Below are 24077 nucleotides of genomic sequence, written 5' to 3'. Positions count from 1 at the left end.
AGACCTGAAAAAGCCACCAAGATAGAAACAGTTTCTCCACTTTAATCTGTTTGACTCTCTTTGTCTCCCTTCTGCCAAAATTTGGTTCTTAAACGAATAAATCACTGAATGAGAGGCAAAGAGAGCAAAGGATGATGGCATGCTTGAGATGCATTATAGGGTCACTGAAGGAGCTCCCTCTTAAAACTAGTGGAAGATCAATTAGATTTGTTAGTTTTAAAAGCTGACACTTTTTCAGTGAGTCACCGTTTAAATTTTTAGCAATTTGTAAGTGAAATGAATTTATTGCAACACCCAATATAGCATACTTGTCCTCATAAGGTTAATCAAATATTAAAATGCATGAATATTAACATTAGCTTTACAAACTGCAACAATTCATCGTTATTATGTGCATGAGATTCTTACATCTGTAGCTCTAGTTTCACTGTGGATGTGATGAACACAGTAAATATATATGCATTATAGTGAAACCATGCCAGCATCAGTACAACATGCAGCACGTGCAGGATAGACAAGTGGCATGCTGGCAGAGTATTACAGAAACATCATGCACTGTTGGACAGACGGAACAAGCAATGACAGGGTCAGGAAATGGAACCGGTTTTAATACCTCAAAATGAGTTAAGTCTGAGCTTCCTGTATATGATTTTTTTGGATATAGATATAAGAAAAAGCCCACAAAATGTACCTAAAATTTTTAAATCTGACAATAAAATTAAGGAAAACTCAGCTGAGATGAAATCAAGCCAGAAAACAACTGATTTTCTCAACTGAACAGGTTGACTTATAAAATTAAAGGAACAAACATGTTGTTTAGTGTTGCACTTATTTTATTGATCAGTGGTTAAAAAGTCATCCAGACCTCGAGGCTCAGTGCCTGTCTAAGATCTGTTTTGTGCAGTTTGATCAGAAAATAATTAAAAACATAAAACCAACACTTGAACCAATTTCCCTGGTCCACTTTTTGCAATTGATTTAAAAACAAAATAATACAATTTATCATGTACCATATAAAAGAAAAAGATTTGAGCAACGCTGAGAAGTGCATTAAAGTGGAACTTGAACAACTGCCTTTTTACAGGATGCCATCCTCGTGGTGTGAACCACATTCTCACCAAACCTCCGATGATTATTCTATACAGTACTCTTTGTTAAAAGGAAAAGAAACCTTAAAAAAATACAGCTGTTTTTGGCATCTATTTGAAAAACATTGCAAAGCAGTGAAGCACAGCGCATATAAATAAGACAGCAATGTTACCTCTGCATAATTACACTGCAGATGAGTAATTAAAGTTTGATGTGCAGTACTTAAACCCAAACTTAATTAATTAGTCGTATCTATTATGTATCCAAAAGTAGGTCTAGGTGTGTTACAGGCAAAAAACAACAGGTTCCTAAGCCATCCACTCACTCAATAGCAATTCTATGGATTGTATAAGACATTAGTGACTGGTTTGTTCATGGTTTAGATTTTTTTTTTTTTTTTTTTTTTTGAAGAAAAGAAAAATGTACCAAGATTGAAAAAGAAAAAAGTTTAAAAATCTGCAATGGATTAAGAAATTTGCTATACATTTATATTTACATCTGAGCTGCCAAAAAATATAAAAGTATCAATATTCACAAGAGGCTGTACAATAATCCTTAATCAGTAGGTCCAAAAACTCCTGCTTTTGTTTGCCCAAAATGTAGAAAGTATTCACCCAGTGTTTTAAAAAAAGATATAGAACAAATATATAATACACTTAAGAAGGTTTGACCATATTATAAAGACTTATAATAGTGCAGCTACCTAATGTGTATATTTTTTTAAAAGATTCATTTAAAAAGTAATAAACCTTTAAAATATCTTTTAAAAGGACCGTCTCTGTGCAGATAATTCCTGTGGACATGTATTAAAAAGAGGAAGGCACAGTGGCCCTGGTAGACTGAGCATGTTTTACACAGGACTGGAGATGGACTAAGGTTACAGGCGTCCCAGGGTTTAATCAAAGGAGGGGTAGGCCACACCAGGGTTGGTAGGTAAAATTAAAAAAGGGGGCTGCGGGGTTATGCAGGACAACACGGCGAGACACAGGAGGTAAAAAACATTTCTGAGGTAAAGGTCACACAGACGTGGTCACTCTGTCTGCAGCGTTATTGACCTCGTTTTTGTTGGAGTCCAGGCCTTTGGCAGCGTTCAGGTCGTTGCGGACGTTCTCTGCCGTTTTCTTCATTGTTTTCAGCTCACCGGGATGCGGCGTGGCCCGCCGAAGCAGTGTTCCCTGTGTGGAGCACACAAATTCAAATCAGTGGCACATTTAATATCGCTGCTATAGAATTATTAACAGTTTCTATGTTAGTGGCCAGCTTAGAAAAGGCAAAGAGAGCTAAAGAACAAGGACATTTCATAACAGATTATCATCCTCACAATTGTCTGGCATTCACTAGTGCATATAATAGAAAATTGTTAGAGGCTGTTGGAGGTTTAAGATAAAAGCCATATGAAAACACTTACTACTGCCATTCTCCTATGTGGTGGGAACTTTAAGACCAATTTGAAACCAATAAAAAAGACTGCTTGGGTTACGATGTTTTCAGGTTACCTGCTGTGCTTCAGTGCAACCTAAACTCAACAACTGTTTACATTTGTGTGCATCTCTGCAACTCCCTGTGCTTAGAAAATTCTGTTTAAAAGAATAAAGCTGTTCTGAAGTACGTTTTTTCTGTTTCTGTCGTCAGACCATTGAAAAAATATGAAACAATGACTGAAACACAGACCTTTAAGACTACATGTTAACCAACAGTCACTTCATCATCATATCCAAACCGCAATTCTGTGCCACTCAACTACTATTTCCTATTTCCTACTACTATTTCCATGCTAAATGTTCGCTTAGAAAGAAAGTTAGAAGCGGCCGAAAGTCTTGGTCTGGTGTTGTCAAATTTTTTGCTCCATGCTGTCTATCACAGATGCAGAGAGAGCTTTCTTCCTGAAGGAGCGTAGACAGCAAGTTCCTGAAACAGCTTGTTTAGAGCATAATTAAAACCAGAGGTTACACAGTCGTTATAAAACGAATCAACACTTTTTGGTATTTTCAGCTGAAATATTAATGCGAGACTTTCAATAATTTGCTGAAAAAGGCACCATATGGGAACTTTAAATATGCTTGATAGCAGGAAGTTGACCAAATTTAGCTTTTGATCTAACTGCAGTTTAATTGTGAGGGAGGAAACTGTTTGGGGTGGTCTGTGGATGTCAGTCTGAACCATTTCAAATGCAATTCATTATAAACCTTTTTTGTAGCACCTTAGCATGCTGATGTTCGCATTTAGCTCCAAGCAAGGCTGTGCAAACACAAAGCCTCACAGAGCCACTAACTGGCTGTAGGTTAATCTTGTTTCACTAATATATAACACATTAAAGGATAAAGACGACACAGTATAACCTACAACTACCATGACGCTCAGCTATGAGATTTAGAAACAATAATAAAGACTTATAATAGAGAGGAATAAGCTATGTCAAGTTTTGATGAAAATACTTGTTTGTAAAAGCAGTTAATTACTGGTTTGTTTTGGATTTACTGACAAATGGCTTCTGACACCATGCATCACATTGTCCCCTTGAGTGTACTGCTCTCACCTTGTCGTCATCCTCCTCATCCTCATCATCATCCAGGAAGTGAATGGCACTGATCCTGTTCATGGCTTTGTTGTCCCACGTGTCATCTGCCATGTCATTCACCAGGCTCTCCAGGGCTCCACAGCGGGCCAAGTTATCATAGCCTGGGGTTATTTGGAAGAGAGGCAGCATATTTTGCAATCATAAGTGGAGTTCATGCACGCATAAAAATGCTCAGATAAAATCATCAGTAAATATGAAGGAAATATTTCAGCAAATTAAAATCAGCACAATGGTTATGATTGCTTCCCTTCATCTCTAACAAGTCAAGAAATGAAAGCTGTCACATAACCCAGTGCTAATAAGAGAGAGCCTGAAACTGCCAGATCACAGTTTCAAATCCCAGCTTAGTCACAGGCTTACAGCAACCCAATCTTCCCTGCCCCCAACGTCAGTCTCACCCGCCTGACCTCCACCAGTTTTACATCTGCGTTTCTCCTACAAGGCAGGGACAGCACATCACACAATAAATGAATAAATCTGCCACTTTTTTGAGGGAGAAACAAACGTATTTTCAAGTGCAAAAAATAGAGACAAGCAAGTAACAAGAATTTTGCATTGAATCATAAATACTCCACTGATCTGCACGCAAATCTGCGTCTGACAGAACGAGAAAAAATTACAATAAACTGTCGTATCAGGCAGGGATAAACGTGGCCCTTAGTCACATCTCTACACCCAGTGAGTGAGCTTTTAATGGCAGTGGGCCAGCCACTGCTAAGCCTCTTTAGCTGTCCAATCCACCGCATTTCTGAAAAACATAACCAAGGAGGGCCTCAAGGGACGGGAGAGGGCCTGATCTGTTATAGGCGCTGTGATCCCTTACAGGACCTCATAATTGACAGATACTGCGGGGAAGGATCACACGGCGCAGAACACACTGTGCTTCCCCCAGTAGATCATGTGATAATGTCATCAAAACCACAGGGCACTAAATCCTCGGAGACGATGCAAGAACTTGTGAGCTGGCACCCAGTCACTACAGTGATCTACTCACATGTACGTACAAATAGTAGACATGCAAAGAAACACATAAACTAATTTCAATCAAGCAGTTTGGTATAAGAAAAATGCCCAGACAAGGGTATTGAAAACTTCTGGATTATCTTCCGTTTGAGAATAAACATTACCTTTCTTGTCTGAATCAAATGGCTGTTGAGGCAGCAGCACACAAGTGAGCACTTTTTCGCCTGATTCGGGATCCTCGTCAGTCTGAAAGGTGAGAAGCGGCTGCGACTGGTTCTCCGACAACCACAGGGCCTTCAGTCGTAGTGTGATCAGCGACATGGGTAAGTGGGTGAGCCTGAACACAAACAGTAGATAAATCATTGCGGCAGCCCACCAGATACCTGCTGGTTCTCATTTCCAAAACATACACACATGGCTGTGGTCTCACTGGGGATTAGTAAATGTGTCACATTAGGATGAGGCACGTGGCAGATGTTTTGTCTATGCAGAGGAGGGGAAACACTCTCCAGACAGAGAGGTGAACATGTCTGTGTGTGACTCAAAGAGCAGGCATTTTTGTGTGAAGACAAAGCTCAGAACTAAACAGGTACGGGCAGAGAAACAAACCCAAACAACCTCTGACTAAAATAACGTGATCAAAAAATCAGAATGAGCTTTAGAGCAGACAGTAGAGAGCAAGTCAGGCATAATAAAAATGATTATGGACTGTTTTCACTGATAAGATGGTGTGTACTGCTGCACCAACAGGTGAGATGAGTGTTGCTGAACATACCTGTTTCCAGAGACATCGAGGACATGCAGCTCTGTGGCCTGTGACAGCTCTGGCGGTATTCTCGTCAGTCTGTTCTCTCGTACGCAGAAGACATTCAGACCACTGCAGCCCCCAATCTAAGTAACAGGAGAGACAACATGAAGCTGCATGCAAGTATAAAGACATGGCCAGTCATAGGCAACCACACACAGAATTTCCAATTGTTCCTTATTTCTCTTCATAACATTAAAAACATCATCTAAATGTGTTCGTGTGTGACAACAAAGAATTCATCTGTTGTCAGCGTTTGAGCTCTTTGTCCCAGAATTCGCGATCTTGATTGCAGAGCAATTACACATCAATGGGATGTGGCAGATTGACCTAAAATTAGAAACAATTAGGCCTAGTAGCCAGACAAAACAAGACTTGATGGGCCAGCTGTAATCTATTAATCTGCTCGGATTCGGATGTGAATGAGATACAAGTACTGTTGGATTCATTCTACTAAAAGGTGCAGGTTAAGCTCATCAGTTACACGAGTAAATACGATAGGCGCTTAACACAGCCACACGAGAGAATAGTTGAGACGAGAGTCAGCAGCAAACAGTTCAAATCTATTATTATGTCTGGTCCCGTGTAAGTGCAGAGAAAATATACAAAGGCAAAAAAGGGTTACGGGCAAGTAATCATCAATGGAATCAATAAAACTGAGCCAGTGGTCAAGTTGCTCAGGAAAGCCCGAATCAATACTTGGGCCGTGGCTACAGTGTTTGTTAGAGATGTCATGCAATGCTGGATTGAAAAAACAGTGACACCATGGATTCATTATCCCGGCCAAGTGTGTTCAAACACTGCAGGCTTTGCATCGTTAAGACACAGAGGCATTGTACAAGCGTTAAAGAAGCCTTTCAGATGAAGCTTTAAACCAGGCGTGCCTTCACTTAAACAGACAAGAGGTTAGAGAAGAATGTCACATACAAGCACAATGGACACACTCAGACACAGCTGAAGCTGAGCAAACCAGAAGACCGAGCAGTAAAAATTAAATGACAGGACACAACAAGAGAATTGTGGAGCCAAAGTTTGAACTAATAGTTACATTAGAGCTTCATGTTACTGTAATAGCAGACTAATGTAAAGACATTACATCAGTGTGCTCACTCAGATTCTAAAAACCTGAATGTCAAAAAAGCTGTTTTACTCTAACCTACACCACCTATTGGTAAGATAAGTAGCAGCACTCAAGGCCTGTAGAGAGTACAACACGTCAGCCAGCGCCAACTACAAACATAGAAAGAAAGCAGCAGCTTATGTGATTTTGACAGTTGCAGCACCTGCAGGAAACAAGTGTTGCAGGTGCTGTTTGTTTGGCGAGGAAAAGCTGGGAGACTTATAGGATAGCTGACTAATTCCTGTGTTTGGTGCAACAATAAACTTGGGTGGATACAGGAGGTTGCTATAAAAGCCACACTGTTGGGTGCCTTTTCCGTTTGAGTTCCGTTTGAGATTTAGGTTACCGGTTGCTGCAATCGGTTCTCTATGCATCTTAACTTTCCAGTGAAATGATTTTGTCTGGTGTATGAAACGCTCACCTCCTTAGGTAATGCTGTCAGCTGGTTTCTGTCACAGTTGAAGTTGGACAGTCGCTTCAACTTCCCAACACTTCTTGGCAAACTCTGTAAAAATAAACAAACCACAATGAGTCCACAGAGCAGCAACATGAGCCTGACAGACTTTTCAACACATTAGAAGCTTCATAAAAAGGCACACCGAGTATTCGCTTTTCATATTTGTCTCTTCACATCAGCTCTATTGTTTACATCAACTCATTAAGAAGTTTGGCCCGATTGGACAATTTATCCATGAAATGAGTACAACAGAGTCAAATAAGTCCTCCATGTGTCAACAGAATAGTGCAGTGCTCTAGTGCACTGTGTGGCTCACACAGTTGTTTCATTTATAACCACACAAAACAAAAAACAGAGGTCAGACTGGCTAGTGTGCAATGTGCTGTCTGTTCCACTCTGTGTGTCACCACTGTGTCTCAGTTTTCAGCAGAACATAGCACAAAAAGCAGCTGATTACTCTCTGCTTTCTGTGCAATTAAATATTATTGCAAAGTGTTTTTTTTTTTTTCAACACCTGTGTGGTTATGATGCAGATTAATAAGAGGAACAAACAAATTTACAGATCTGGTGCAATGAGGAAAATGACTTTAAAAGAATTTAGCATTTATTCTTTCTTTACTATTATGAAAGCCATCATGGGATCTGCTACAACTTTAATACTGGCTGTATTTTTGTGCTATCTACATAGAAACAGCTGAGAAAAATTAATTTTGTTCTTTAGCTATTGTAAATATTCTATGTAAAATGAGAACATATGCACATTGACTGTCTGCATGCTGCTATAGCTTTTTTTTTGCTGGTTATCATGGGCCAGTCACAATCACTGTAAATTAAATAAATAATATTGCCATAGCATTTATATAAAATTTGAAAGACAACGCATGCAGTTGGAAAAAAAACTCACCTGTAGCTGGTTCTCTGTGAGCACAAGTTCAGTGAGACTTTCACAGTTGCCAATGCTCTCTGGCAGATACGTTAGTCTATTCTGATCAGCTTTCAATATCGAAAGCTTCTGTAGTTTTCCTGCACAGAAAAAAAAACATAGATATATTTAAGATTTTATATATAAATACATTGCTCATTTTCAACCGGCAGGCACTGATTAACAGGCTACCAAGGAAGTTACAAAATATACGCAGGTATCTTAAGGAAGTGATGCTTTTATGTTCACCTTTAATGGGTATTTTCACTATGGTCACACTAAATGCAGAGACCAAAGCAAAGCAGCTAGCAACAGATAGTTCAAGCAACTTCTTATGTATGAGCATGCCAAAAATCCATTTCAAATAGAAGGAAAAGGCTGTATATCATAAGAAGTAACCCTTTAGATATGACTGTACAAAATGCAAATGAGACAAGCTACTAGATAGCATTATAATGCTAATAAAGAGCTAGAAGAATTCACATGCATACCAATGCTATGCGGTAGAGCATCAATGTTGTTCTGAGACACTAGCAGGTCAGTGAGTAACGACAGGCCTCCTAACTCCTCTGGAAGTCGCTCCAGTTTATTTTCTGATACATCCAGACACAATAGGCTTTTCATACTGCCCATCTCCTAAGATTCAGAGCAAAGACTTGTGGTGAGCAAATGAGTATGTTACAATAATACAACAGCAAAGACAAGCCAGGAAAAGAGAGTAAATTCAGTGCTGTTCATGTATTTGCCACATTAAATCTATATCTAACATGGTTACAAGACATGTTCAAGACTTTACAGCATTTTCCAATTCATTAATGCATACTGTAATTATAAAACTAGAGGAAACTGAGACAATAACAGAATACATACATAAATTGCATGATTAACTTACTGCAGGTATTTCAGCCAAGTGGTTTCCATCCAGCCACAAGTCCTTTAAGCTGATAAGACAGCCTATTGACTCTGGCTGTGTGGGAGGAAGAAATGTAGGAATTTCAGGAGCAACAGCCAGGAAAATAGAGGGAAAGGAGAGAACAAAAGAGAAATACCATATCAGTGACTTGCTCCTGATAATGTACTGAATTTTTCAAATTCAAATTTCCTCCAAGAGTTTTTATTCTTTCTTCAACAGGACCTGTTGTGCTGCTTTTGGACATAAAGGACACTTTAAATTTGTCAAAAGTAAATTCAAAGATTTAAGCAGAGTTGTATTATGGTATGTCTAATGCATGACTTCCTGAGCATGTATATGTGTATTTAAAATGTCTCTACTACACATTTCTTGACAGCCTGACTTTGCTTGATCTGTCTGCAAATCATTCACCATCAGAGTTAAACCACTCACATAAGATTACAACTTAAAACCAAAGCTCAAAACAGATGGCCATCCTCCCATCTGCGTGATAAGAAGTGAAAGCCGTTCTCGAGGGATGCTAATCTACGTGGATATTACAAGAGCAAGGAAATGGGAAAAGCGTCATTCTGCTCATTTTACGAGCCATGTGCCATTCTCGTGAGTAAACAAGACCTGGAAAATAACTCACCAAACTGTAGAGTTCATTATTGCCTAGGTCAAGCTCTTCAAGTCTGTGAAGCAGAGATAGTGACCTGTGGATGACAGAAGGAAAATTAAAATACTGAGAAATAAAAACACACAAAGCTTTCTGGATGTTTCATTAATCATAACCTCTTTAAGACTAAGTTGCTCCTTGAAATGTGGCATTAAAGACAATGCACAGCTTCTCTTTCAATATGCATAGTGTACAAATCCACAACAACAGCACAATCAGTCGACTACTTACTCTGGTAGGAATGTCAACAAATTTTCTCTGAGCTCTAGCGATACCAAATTGGAGAGGCTGCAATGACAGGAACAGAGAAAAATGAGTTTTAATGAGAGCTAAACATGGCTGTAAAAAGTCTCCTTGCAATCAGATATCTGAGCATAGGAAGTACTTGGGAGATGCATCACTCTTATCAAGGCTGCAAAATCATGGCACTGTAAACAACCACTGCATTAAACCAAGAACAGAATGTCTACATGGTCGACGCAGACCAAAGTACGAGGTTGTCTTCTTGCTGTGATGCCTTTCGTTGGCTTCGTGCAGTACATGTACCCAATTAACACAGGCTTTTATGACAACAGCCAGCCAGAACAGTACAAAGGCTATCTTGTTGATCAGTAGCCAGGCTAAATAATTCTGACTTTATGTGGTATTAACAGATGAAGCAAGGAGTCGACATCTTTGTTTAACATTTCCCCGATCTAAGCCAAGACGCATTACAAGTCAATTAGTTCAACTATTTATCTTTCTTTTTTATAGATTTAAAAGACTTGTGTTGCACTGCAGTGTCCATTCATAATAAGAGCAGAAATGTCACCCACGCAGACTGAGCCGAGGAGATTCACTGAATCTTGTAGGTATGTTTCAGCTGCTTCTTCATTTAGTCTATATGAATTCTCAGCTGAATGACAGGCTTACTGCAACATGATGAAATACACCTTTTATTTAATCTTGCTTTTCTAGGAGTGTTTTTCTTTCCCCACACCAGATCACTGAGTGAGAGATTAAATGACAACACAGAAATCTATTGAGTTCTAGCATACAGTGTCTGAAATGTGGCTTCTGTGAGCAGCTAAATGATGAAAACAACCACCTAACTGCATCAAGTGTCTCAGGTTTCTGTGCACGCCAATTTTTTTTCTCAGAAGATAAACCACTGATGTCATTTAACCCCTCAGACATTTATCTTATCTATTTCTAAAACCCCGCAGCATGTTGTTTCAACTGTGTTATGGTTTTCATTACCTTCTTTTCTTGACAGGGAGCAGGCCTCCAGTTATTGCATTATGCAAGATAAATACGGGGCATATGTGGGGAACACGCTGTACCATGAAGCAATGGAAGTCAAAAGTGGTAACCTTAACAGACTTTGTGCACAATAAAAATAACGTAAATCATTTATATGCACAGTTTCCCAACATTGCTGTTCTACAGGTTGCAGGCTTTGTCTATGTTCAGTCTGGCAGAGTAAACAGCAAAAAAACACGAGGAAAAAGCTGTCAACTAGTAGTCTACAAAAGCAGATTTCTGGAAGGAATCAGAAGTTTTCGAAGAGAAACCTTTCTGGGAGGGAACCGTAATCAATTCTGTGTATGAAACGAAGCACGTTGTTGCTAGGAAGCGTGTGGTTTGCAAGCAGGCAGACCACAAATCAGAAGTGATATTAGCAGCACTTCAAAAGCAACTAAAAACTTAATTCCTCAGCGACTTCTTGTGGTTTTTCGGGTTGGGATCTGAGACTTCTTTGAAGATTTTAATAGCAAAGTTTAACATGACGTAGAATAATTTAGACCTAAGGAAAATCTACAGCTCAGTTACATCCATAATTAATAGCAGTGTGGATGTTCATCAGAAAATCTATGCAGTGCCTTGAGTCTTAGTTGGGCTTTTTATTAAGGCAAATACTTTTGTATAGCACCACGTTAACATCAGGACAAAACTGTCTAAAGGTTGCTCTGTACTATTTCAAAGTCTACAGTCTTGGCCTATGACCATAACATTCAGCAAATATTTTTTAAATGTCACAGTCAGACTTTCACCCATCATCCATGCATGTGTTAGATTTTAAAAAGAAATTCTGTGATCAAGAAGTAATATGAAACCAAGGCAAATTATAGCTTGGCCAAATATCAGAATGTATGAATTTTTTGCACGTCTACGATAATGATTCCCCTGTAAGGGTCTAAATCCAGTTTAGCCTCGAATTCCCAACCTCCACTAAAAACATCCCCTGTGGCACGATGACCTAAAAACAAATACTTCTGTTATTAAATTCAATTATAACAGAACTCAACAAGAAAGGAGACCTCATCGGAATAAGAATGTTGGCAGACATGTCTTTACTACCCCTGGATTATATGCCATTTTACAACAAGCCTTTTTTTTTTTTTTTTTAACCTTTTATAAACAAAGACAGTGCAGCCAAGGAGGGGACACTGATTGATGTGCCTGTAAAGAGTAATGTGGTTGGTATGTTTCGCCCACTGCAGCGAGGAAGAGGACATTTAGGCAGAAATGGGGGGAAAAAACGACAAGAGAAATAAATGTACTTTAGCGCGCTATGTCCATTTCTGTTGCTAAGAGTTTCCACTGCCTCGTTTCTGGACAGTGGGAGGTATACTAATGCTCTGGAATCATCACAGACTTTGAAATAGTTGTTAGAAGGGTCAGTGCCATACCATATGTTAATTGGCTGTGTAGGTGGACTAATCATGCTGACAGGCTAAAAAAAAAAAAAAATCACTTGTCAACCTAGCCAATTTGCCTGTAGACAAAGAGTCCCTCGCACAGAGAAGTGCCACTCAAAGCAATGTTTTTAGCTTGGTGCATTTCAAAGGAAAATGTTGCTGCCTATGCTTCATCCTTTGGTTGAGCAAAGCAATGTACTGAGGAATGTGGTACTAAAACAACTGAAATTTGTGCCTTTTGGTTTTGTAATTATCAAATGAATATCTAGCAAGATTACAAAGACCAAAGCAACCTGTGAGACTAGAAAAAGCAGAGAAAGACAGATACAGAAATGCATCAAGATCTGATTTGTAGGCTTGAATCGCCATCCTTCACACCATTTGTTTACCTTTTGATTAAGGTAACACCAGATACTCTAGGGTAAGACATACGTTTTCACTTTTGCTTGTACTGTGAAAGGGTGAGAAAATGTTTTACTGGCAAAGGTGAGGCCTACTTCTTATGTACATTCACTTACTTTCCAATGTTATCTGGAAGAACTTGCAATGAAATATCATTGATGGAAAGGCATGTTAGATTCCGAAGCTCTGGAAAGCTATCAGGTAACCTGGAAGAATAAGAGAGGGGCCATAATGTTAGATGCCAAAAATTTTAAATCAGACAAATGAATTCAACAGTTTTAAATATTTGAACAAGTATTTTTGATATCAACGCTGTAGTCAATATATAATTGAAGGACTTCTGAAGTCCACGGGACATACATTTTTATTAAAAGTAAAAAAAACTAATGTTTTTTTTATGTTCATTATGATCATGTCTTTACAAATTCCGTAATTATTTATTATGGAAACAATCACTTGTTAATAAAAAATGACTGGATATCACAAAAAAGTCAACTAAATAACTGTCCAAATTTAATAACAACCACCTTCTAATTAACAAAACAATAATAAAATGATCTTATTCAAGAATTGCTTTGATTGTGTCCTTTTTAATAAGTTGAGATAATCATGACAGATCTTTCTGTTTTTGGAAACATAACAAATTTTATATAATAAATTGTATCTGTGTCAGAGAAATCACTTTCAACTAAGTTCCCCATTACAAAAACACCTCTCAAGGAAGTGTGTTAATTCCAAGTCACACATGATGTCATTTCCAGAATTTTTCTGTAAAAATGCCATGTGATACCTGTCAACTATGTTAGAAAAAGTCCCGCAATTATATATTGACCCTGAAGATGAATATTGGACTGGCATTTTATAACTAGAGATAAAAGAAGACTTTGATCAGGTGTCTGTGTTGCTGTAAAGTCTTGCTGATTTGATACAGGTTAATTGTATTTATTGCTATTCATGCGAGCCCTGCCCTCTCTGTTAGGAGAAACAGATATGCCCCTTTAAAATCCAATGTTTTCATGTGTGTGTTTGCTGTCAAACAAAGGATATTAGGCACTAACTATAAGGGACATTGTTTTGAATCTTCTTGGGCAATTGTCATTAACTCCAACCACTTAGCTACATCCAGTGTACGCCTCCCCCAAAAATGCACCTGCTACACAAACTGTCAGTGTTATTAGCAGTATCTAAAGAGGCCAAATGGGAGTGTTCGTATGCAACTTTGTGGTTGCACAGTTCTAGAGCAGCAACAATAAAATGATGCTTCATGCATCCTTTGAGCACAATATTTAGTGGCAGCCATTGTCATAAATGTAGGTATGCAAAACAAACAACGCTGCTTTTGCCCAATATTTCTGTCCAAAACATCTTTCTGGAATCACTGCAACTTAAACATCTTATTGAATCACCAATTTACAAAGACATGAAATTATCATTTACAGTTCATGCATATTTAAGAAACAAGATCTCAGATGACTGGGTTACAAAGTGATGTCTGCACTTGCAATCATAGTGAGTAGAAAACCCCACAAAATGGAAATGCTCAAATTTTTCTAATTACTAATTTTATTGGTGAATATACCTGTAAATTATGTGACTGAAAACTTAATGATTCCATCCACTGACAACAAAATGACATGACATTCCTGTAAACACATAGCCGTAACTACACCATTACTGTTAAACTGTTAGAATAGGGCCGATGTAAGAGGGAAAAATTAGGTTACTACTGTGGAAAAAGAGTGTCGTGTGTGTGTGTGTGTGTGTGTGTGTGTGTGTGTGTGTGTGTGTGTGTGTGTGTGTCTGTGTGTGCACTTTTAAAGTATTGAACACCACTGCCTTTGTAATACTATTCACTGTTGCCTCCTAAACTCTGCACTGCAACGCGCTGTGGTTTTGCCCCTGCTGAGGTGAAAATTGGACTTGATCACACCCACACGACAAAATGCAAACTATGCACAATCTGCAATATGTCAAGTGTCTAAATGGTCCTAATGGCAAGTTTAACAGCAGAGGGGCTTAAAAACATGCAGTGCAGATGATGAAAATACAGACTCCAAGATACAACTGCAGGAGAACATTTAGAAGACACAAATATACAAAGTACTATTTAACATCAAATATGTGCCAGCTTTTTTACCTTGTTAATGGATTTCCACTGAAATCTGCCACTTGGAGGGCTTTGCAGTATGAAATGCTCTCTGGAATTTCCATAATATCTAAATAAGAGAAAAGACATGTGTTACAAGAGTTCTCAGTAACTCTACCTAGGTTTTAAAACAAGTGATAACATTAAAATAAATACATCAAAAAGTCAGTTGCTTTATGTGTTATGTGTCAGTGCAAAAATAATAAAAACACAACAATAATTGCAAATCTAATGTAGAAAAAACTTGTTCTACTATGAAATATTTATATTATTCAGGTGTCACTCTCACAATACAAACAAAAAAAGATACATATTGCTGCTTCAAACACATTCACTATGACAAATACAACTCAACGTAAACAGGACTGTGTGCACAATGTCTGTTTGAACTTTCTTTTACCTCAGCCTGTTGCAAAAGGATCCTCTCGAGGGTATCTAAGGTCTATATAAACATCTCAGGAGATTCAGGCTAATGCAAACCAGGCTTTATCTGCTTGTTTGTTGCACCAGCTTCACTGAAGAGGAGTAAATCTGTCACTGTGATTTATTCACTAAATTTCAGTGCTGTTGCTCAACTGTGACTATACTGAAGCAGCCACTGATAAAATGCACAGTAATTCAGCTGTAAGTGTTGAAATGTTCTGCACCAGTGTTTTCTCTTCTTACCATTTCGAGAGACATCCAGCTCTACCAGCTGCATGAAGTTGGCTATTTCTGGTGGAAGTCTCTGGATCTCATTGTCACTCAGGCCAAGTTTTCTAAGCTTCACCAGCTGGAAAAACGGCTGAAACGTGAAGAAAAATGTAGATTTAGTAAAAAGCTTAGACTGATAACACTTTGAACATCATGGACTGATTACAGAATTTAGATACGCCGACTTGCAAAAGAAAAATGGACAAGGCCTGGAAAATATTGTTTCCCTGATGCGATATCATCTCTGAAATTTTTCATCTGTTGGTCATACTTTTATTCTTGGAGCACTCCTTTGTAAGCCACTGCTATATGCAAAATTATTAAATGCAACAGAAACACAATCTCTCATCATTTTATGTTGGAATAAGTGTAACCTTTATGCCACAGTAGATCAGTCACATGGATTGAATTCTATGCAATTTATTGTATATCTACCAGAATAGAATTTTATGTTTGTTGCAACAAATGAAAATGTGTTCAATGACATGTTTATCCAGGCTTCATTATGTACTGTAGCAACACCTTCTTAGCCCGTTAATAACAAGAGTATGCTTAATATTTTTAAAAGAAACATTACAAACTCCTTCTGGTTTGAACTATTATACCACAATGATGGTGACTAGAGGACTTGCCTAAAAGCAAAAGCAAGAAAAAGACTGAGGTTAAAGGCATTCTTCTATCCAAGAAGGTTTTTAGCACAAGAGTACAATGATGGCATTCAGTCTGCAGTCGCGACATGCTGGCAGTTCCATCAGGTAGATACTGACAAATAAAGGTTTTTCTCTATTCTTTTATTCTAAGAAGACAAGAGAGACGCTGCCTTGAACTTTAGCTGTATAACAAATGGGATTCTTAATGTAAAACTCAGTCAATAGTCATTTTTCTCGCTCAGAAGCAGCACTTTCAGACAACACATTTACATTAACACAATCCCTCTAAACTCTGTGTCTGCCAGAGACCTCTCTTCTCTCTAATGTGCTGTTCCGACAACACAAATGGATGCCAGGTCAGAAAAGAAAGCTCTAGATGGCTCACTTATTTAAAAGGCAAAAGCAATTATCACAGGCACATATTTGACGCTCATAACAAGAGCGAACAGAACCTTTGCCTGTGTGGTGGTAAAGAAGACAGCGAACAATACTGCTTCAGGCTCCTTTAATGTGTTGGTATGAACAGAAGAAACTCACAAATTTTACTTCTGGGCTTTAGCATTTTGTCAGCCAGGTTTGTTACAAGTTGTGCCAACTGGCCAGGAGGGTTCATGTATGAATTCAGTTCCTAAAGTCAAATACTTTTTACCTGTTGTTAAATCAATCAGTCACGTAAGTTTGCTTTAATACAGTTAAATAAACAAATGTGTTTTCTATTTTCCTCCACACTGCATACTGGACACTCAGGTGTTTTCAGTGGCTTTCAAAATTTTTCTCATTTGAAGGGGAAACATTGTAGACTGTAGGAAATATGTGTTTTTCCTTATTGCTAGCAGGAACCTAAACAGTTGTCCCCCTTTGGTTCCTCTTTGTCTGGCCGCCGTAGACAATCCATACAGTTCATTACTGAAAAATTAGTCTAATCTTTTCAGTACATTACCAGCCTTAATGATTTCTGATTAATAGTTAATGATTGTGCCACATCCTTTATATTTAATACTGCCACCTTCAAACTACAGACTGTGGTGTACAAGTGTTTTCTTTCTGGATGTGGACAAGGAAGATAAAAGGCTATAAAAGCTATAATCAAAGGCAGGACATAAAGTACTGTGAATATTACTGGACTGCTGAAAAACCAGCAGATCTGATCTCAGTTAGCGTCAGCTAGGTGCAAATGCAATCTGTAAAATGTGTTGTTCAATGTCCGTAGAACACATTCAGATACAGATCGCATTTTAATAATACGTGCGCAGTAAATAAGGCACAAGAGTCCAAAAGTCAAACTCCACCCTAATACAAAGTGCACGTCATTACACAGGATTAAGACAATTCAAACAACCTCTAATCCGTCATTTCATCAAGCAAACAAACCTGTACTGTGGTGTTTGTCTGAGCTTTTGCATCTTAACCACCACTATTTCACTTTCACAAAAAAAAACTTTGCGGTTGCAGTCTCCTAATCACAAGTGAACTGCTCAAGATTAGTTTCTCAGTGGTGTTGGCTGAACTCGAGAAAACTAACGTGAAATTTGACAGATCAGGGAAGTACTGCAAATTCATTTAGTATAACTGATTAGACAGATATGTTCACACTTCCTACTTGAACCACTCCTTAATGACACAGCAATCACAGATGGAAGCACACAGGTAGTCTGAAATGCTCAGTGTTCAGGATTCAAAAAACTTTCAGATCAGGAGAACACAAAGGCAGTTTGATTCAAACGCTTTTTTGTCTCTTGATAACAATAAAGACAATCAGAGGAGCAACAAAGATCAATGTATAATTCGTTCATTTGTATTATGTGTTTGGCAGCGACATTGCAAAAGGCTTTGTGAGCTCTGCATTGACATACTGACAGCAAACCTGTTCTTCCGGTTAGAGTCACTCAGCACCCCGCCCCTAACAATCGCCCATGCATGACACACAAGAACCCAAACAGGCCGAGTCAAGAACACATTAACCATTTTCCCAGATCTGGAGTAAATGTTTGAATCTCTAGTTTCACCCTGCGTGCTGTTTGCTTGAGAGGCCTGAAGGTGTGTTGTGGGAAATGAGTACAAGCAACAATTTGTTTGTTTACTTAAGTCTGTGTATCTCAGAGTTTGTTGGGCTACACTTCTGTGCTTTTTCATTTGTCCCAAATAAACACTCACAGTTAACAAAATATCATACCGACTGACAATCCACCACCTCAGAGGCATAAAGGCTTCAGAAAAAGACATTGGTGTCAGATGTTTTGTGGAGTCTACTTCGAGTTTCACTGTAAGGTTACATAAAGGTTACATACTCATATGCACGTAGTATTATATATCACAGCATAGGCTAGAGTTAAAACTGTCTCAGCCACGTGGCCAGAACTCAACAACTGCACTACATTTGACAGCTCTTCCTGTAAATCACATGAGAGTTAGTAAGTCAGTTCGACCACCAGCTTCCTGCTCTCGCACCACTTGTTTTACCACTTCACACAGGTCATAAACCCTGCAGCCTCCCGTCTCTACCCGGATACTCTTCCTGCTTTCCATCGCCACCATCGCTGTGCTCAAACATCCGAAAAATGATGCATAACTGCAGATCTCCAAAATGTAACTTAGGTCTGATTAGGGCCACAACTTGTGCTTTTTTATTATCACCAGATTATGTTCTTATTTAATCATTTGTCAAGAGCAGTGGGAGCAGTGGTGCTACAACAAAAGGCATTCTGTATACTGTCACAGAGGATTACAAAAACCAGCAGATATTCACATTTAAGTAGTTGAAACAACAGATTTCTAGCATTTTTGTATAGAAAGAATATTTAACCATTTACCTGGTTATCAAATTATAAAGCAATCGCATCTATTGATCATTCCAACTCTATACTGAATGACATTTTTGATCTGAATGTTGACCAAAGAAAGTTATGGGTTAAGTTGGAAAATAGCTAACAAATATCTTTAATATTGAATAATATGCTCAATAAATAGTTGAGTCTACAAAATTGCACAATAGTGACAGTTTAAACTCTAATTATAAGTAGTTCACTCCCATAAATGACACAGAAAAGCATCAGATCTTCACATTGGAGAAAACAACAAACAGAACAAATCACAGATTTTAAAATTGTTGCTGATTTTCAAGTAATTGATTAATTTTTGCACATCTACATAATTGTATTAAACATTAGTGTGTACATTGCAGATGTTGGAGTTGTGACTAAGTTTGGTGCATACAGATCAAAAACCAGCCATTCACAGCCACCAATACCTCTGTGTCTTACAGTTTCATTTTAGCTGTAGTCAGTGGTAACTGCATTCATATTTAAACTGGATGAACTGGCAAGAGAATTTCAACAACCACCCAGTCTGGCATTCCTATTCTTCCTTTTACGGTATGTTTCTTGGTTTGAGTGCTGTTTTGTAAGCTAACAATTGCTATTTACAAACCAGACTGGTGGTATGTATTGTAAGGGCCAACTGCTTAAAGGAAACTTTGAATAAACAAAGAGACACGAGTTACTGTTTGCTTCTGTCTCAGCGCAAATAATACATAAAACAACACAACACATAAAAGAGACCAGCTTTGAGATGTAGTGAAATCTGTGCTTAGTGTCTTTTTGACTTGGGTCAGCCAATTTTTCTTTGTAAAACTACAGAAACTCTGCTTCAGTTCAACTTGCCTCATCTTGTTAGAGTAAAAAACACACCTTTGCCGTTTCATCTTGCCATTAAACCTGCCTTGTGCGTGTTTTTATCTGTCTGCTGGTGGAAATGATTGACCTGAAATATGTTACTGTGTCAAGGCTCTGTTATGTGATCATCAATACAATAGCAAAGTTGGTGGCCAGCGTATATATATACATATATGTAGTTAGACACCTCTGAGGCAAATGTGACAAGGCTGCTCACTGAGCACTGAACTAGACTGATGCAAAGCCTCATCCAGTGGGACGTTTCTTGGATTCACTCAGCAAGCATTGATGACATTAGTTACATGCCAAAGAGCACAATAAGCAGTGACTCTCGTCTGCGTGCAAATAATCCACCTCTCTATCCTCCAAACATGCTCAGAATACTTGTGAACAGAGTGTAGAAGTGTCTAAATTGTCCTGCAGTTGTGTTGCAATAAGAGCACACCTGCTAATCACATCCTTGCACACAACGGAAAGAGGCTTTACTGTGCCAGATTCCCATCTGTCGAGTGTAATGTCCGTCATTAGTTTATGGTTTTATTGGTCTGTACTTCACAATTCGGGTCATGGATTCATTATAACTTCATTAGAAAACAGTAGCACGTACAATTGCTCGAGTGAGGCAACAACAAAACGCATAATGCTGCCTTTGTTTTCAGTCGGAATACCTGTTCCTGTGCTTTTCTCCGTCGGACAAAGTAAGCAGTGTGACATAGCCATGGGAGGTTGCTCACATTATCTCTGTTCCATCACATTTCTGCGGACATGCCAAGTCCCAAAAATATTCTTTCAGCAGTCTTTTATTTTCTCAGTTGGCTTCTGTAAACTGTAAATCAAGTCACTGCAGGTTCTGTTAGGGTGAAACACAATTTGTCAGTGCTACTAAGACTACATGAAAGAGCTAAGCTGCAGCTTTACTGAAAATTATGCACAAGTGAATGCAAGAAAGAAATGATGCAAAGACACAAAACAGTCCTTCAATCCAATCAGCTTTCCTTCTGACGCACCATGACTCTAGTTATATGAGATCAGGACAGTTTCTCAAGTAGACTAAGCCTTATTCCAGCTGTAAACAGCAGCAAAACCCAGTAAATTACTACATACACTTCTTGCTTTTGAAGCTTACAATAAGAACACCGAATACAATTACTGTCTTACAATACACTCATCAGATATGAACTGAGAGCAACAAAACCAGTTTTGCTGGAAAAGTTAAACGAGAATATGCTAGAGAAGCCACTAAGTCGGTCGTCATTGTGGGAGCTTTAGGCTACACAAATGTCAGACAGACGCCACAGGTCAGGCATCTTCAGTTTCAAGCACGAACGAAGAGAAAATCCAAATGAACCATTCACACCCACAGGAAATAACGTGCAAATCCTTGGAGTGGTATCCCACTTAATCCAGAGTGCTAGGGTCACAAGTAAGAAGGCTGGGATTGTGTATCCCCACTTCACCGAGCCGATCAGTAATTCACACTGAGTGGCCCACAGTCCTCCTACATGGTTCCTATTAAACTGAAACAGAACCATTGTGATGGATGAAGTACGTCAATCTTTGTTTGGTTCAGAATGTGAAGAAGGTGTGTGGTATCTCATGGTAGTAAAGAGACATGTTCAACTTTGTAGATCCTACATTTTCAAGACAATCAAGCACATATGAAAATGACCCTTCACTGGAAAGATGGCAGTGATTCCATTATTGTCTGAAATGTGAAGATAATGTGTGAACTGCAAAATGTTTGAGCCTTTAATCAGATTGTCTCCTGGCTAGAGCTTCTCAAATGAGTGAAATTTGCTCACTTTTGGCATGTGGACTAAATGAATTAATGTTGTACCGATCCAATAAGCCAGATATCCGCAGAAGATTTGGCATCTACTATAATTTGACTGGTTCTCAACAAATTCTGTTTGTCTGCTAATTTCATTACAAAGCGCAATGTCAGTGACTCAGTTTCAGTCATAATGGCCTTATTCAACCAGCATAAAAATGATTCCAAACAGATTTCAAATAAATAAAAAACTGGTATTAGATCAACAACTAAGTGGAGTTAACGCAAATATCCCTGATATGACTCAACAAATTAACTACAAAAGCAGCTTCACATGACAATAACGTTAGACAAGAGTAGAGGTCATACTACAACATACATTTATTCCCATCACGCTCTTTGTATTTTGTATTTTCCTGGTTTTACTGCAAGCTACACTACATCTAAAGATAACACATTAGGATCCACTTGATGGACTGTTTCTGGAGCTTTCTGCCACATTTCACACTTTCTATCAGCAGATTGAGTTTTTTGCCAAACCTGTTTCCAAGGTCAATAAAAAGCCGTCAGCGTTTACATTACAGCTGAGTGAAACAGTCTGTCTTATTTGGAAAGGTGGAAGCCTCTACCTGTCCACATGACTAATGTTTTCTGTCTTCTATCAGACACCTCGATCATGGAAAATGTCTGCTCTGGAGTTCCATTACTCATTCAACTTTCATTATCATGTGTGATATAACTTACTAATTCAGTTTAATTGCCAGCATTAGTTTTTGCTGCTCTATTCTAGCTTTATTTTACTATTAAGACGTATTTCTATCTTACTGTTTTTGTACTTTTTATGCACTGCATTTCTTATGTTATGTCATTTTGATTTTTCTGGCACAATAATAGCCAGCATTACTTTTAACTGTTCCATTCAAACCGTATTTTAGCTTACTTATTTTATTTCAGTGTTGTATCTGATTTATATTTTAGTCTACTTTTTAGGCGCTGCATTTACTCAGTTATGTCATTTCATGCTTTTTCTGAGCAATGTCTGGCATAATAATGGCCAGCACTGCATTCTAGCCTTATTTTAGCTTACTTATTATATTTCAGTATGGCATTGCACTTCTGTCTTATCTGCATTTCTTCAGTTATGTCATTTTGGGAGTTTTTTCTGAGCAACATCTGACACAAGAAGTTCCTTGTTTTATCTTATCTTTAATATCTACTGGGACATTGTGACATGAGCTTATCATTGTTGTTGAGCCGCAATCCCAGGAATAAAACAAGTTTGTCAGCGGCTCTGTCATGCAGATAGCATCAGGGTTTAAAACAAAAGGTCAAGAGTATTTCTGACCTCTGCACCTGCCCACACAGGTTGGACATTGGAGGCACAGTGCAGCAGCTTTTCTGGATGTTTTTGGACAAATGTGACCCAACTAAATTTAAAAAAACACATATTTTCAGTGAACCTGCGGTGGGAGGTGTGGATCAGGGGAAATTTCCACCTACACAGAGAGGCTGCCTTTGCTGATCTTGCGTAATTGTTGTCCCCAGGTCCCCGCAGACTCTCACGGGAAGCCTGATCAGCTCAGTCACAACCACTTTAACCGGAGGGGCGCGTTTCGTGTGATCCACGACACACCAACTCCCCCCTTTTAAAACCCACTAACTGTGAGCGCTTTTTTTTTCTCTGCTTACCTTGGGCAAGTCTCGGAGTTGGTTGGCATCCAGCAGCAGCTCCTCCAAACTCCGTCCGTAGCGATAAATCTCATCGGGCACATAGAGCAGCGAGCAGTGGCGTTTATCGATCATCTCAACGTGACGGTTGCACCGCCACAGGGGGATACAGTGAAACATGACGGGGGAGATGCGAGTAAAACCTCCGCGGGATAAACAAACAGACAGACAGACAGACAGGCAGGCAGGAGGAAGAGGGGGATGCAACAGATTGCTACGGCGGGACGGACGGAGCTAAATTTACCGTCAAACCGGAGCGAAGCGAAACTCGCAGGCAAGTAAACACCGAAACTCCCGCTGTAAGTAAGTCACCACCGAGCTAACCGTCGACGAACATGGGAATCACTTTGTAGTTTGTAGGCACCTGTTTTTTTCCGCTTCTTCTTCTTCGTCGCTTTTAAAAGCCGTCGTAATTTTTTTTAAAAACACGCAGGCTACATCTCAGGGTGGCATTCTTGTGCTTTTTTCCCCCCCTCCGTCTCGTCCTGGAGTTAATTTCCTCTCCCGTCCAGTTTCTGACCCGGAACATTCACTCCCTCATTCCAATCGTACGTCAGCACTCCGGCGGCTCCTCCCTCCGGTCCCTCCTCTGGATGGTCCCGTCCCGCACCGGCCGCCATGATGGGGCTCAGAGGACCGGCGGTTGGCCCGGGGGGGAGGAGGGGGCCGCACCGGGGTGGGCACCGAGCGTTTAAAAATATCTCCGTTTCAACTGCTACTGCACTCATATCTCAATTTTATGCTCACTTATTCCACCCCATTTACTGTCACAGGAAATAATGCGACATTTATTTGATTATTATGAGTATCCATCCGCTGTTAAATTGAGA

General features: G+C 39.0%; 1 protein-coding gene across 1 annotated transcript; it reads right to left on the bottom strand.

The window, feature by feature from the left end:
- Window positions 1-812: 812 nt before the first annotated feature.
- lrrc1 (leucine rich repeat containing 1) lies at window positions 813-23775 on the bottom strand. The gene is made up of 14 exons (XM_023267100.3): window positions 23209-23775; window positions 15401-15518; window positions 14726-14804; window positions 12705-12794; window positions 9737-9793; window positions 9479-9542; window positions 8827-8901; window positions 8426-8570; window positions 7917-8035; window positions 6977-7060; window positions 5406-5521; window positions 4795-4967; window positions 3626-3768; window positions 813-2264 (listed from the first exon to the last, which is right to left on the bottom strand). Exons 1-14 carry the CDS (start codon window positions 23365-23367, stop codon window positions 2106-2108), a joined length of 1581 nt encoding a protein of 526 aa, XP_023122868.2. The 5' UTR covers window positions 23368-23775; the 3' UTR covers window positions 813-2105.
- Between the last annotated feature and the right edge of the window lie 302 nt (window positions 23776-24077).

The sequence above is a fragment of the Amphiprion ocellaris genome, chromosome 16 (assembly GCF_022539595.1).
Source record: "Amphiprion ocellaris isolate individual 3 ecotype Okinawa chromosome 16, ASM2253959v1, whole genome shotgun sequence".
NCBI classification, from domain to species: Eukaryota; Metazoa; Chordata; class Actinopteri; family Pomacentridae; genus Amphiprion; species Amphiprion ocellaris.
This window is presented reverse-complemented; position numbering and strand designations above follow the sequence as displayed.

Excerpts from the sequence above, each read along its gene's own strand:
- lrrc1 (XM_023267100.3), bottom strand. The coding sequence starts at position 23,367 with ATGTTTCACTGTATCCCCCTGTGGCGGTGCAACCGTCACGTTGAGATG. Across the intron at positions 8,571-8,826 it reads ACTTGGCTGAAATACCTGCA|GAGATGGGCAGTATGAAAAG; the intron begins GTAAGTTAATCA and ends TCTGAATCTTAG. Across the intron at positions 4,968-5,405 it reads CTCGATGTCTCTGGAAACAG|GCTCACCCACTTACCCATGT; the intron begins GTATGTTCAGCA and ends GTTTGTGTTCAG.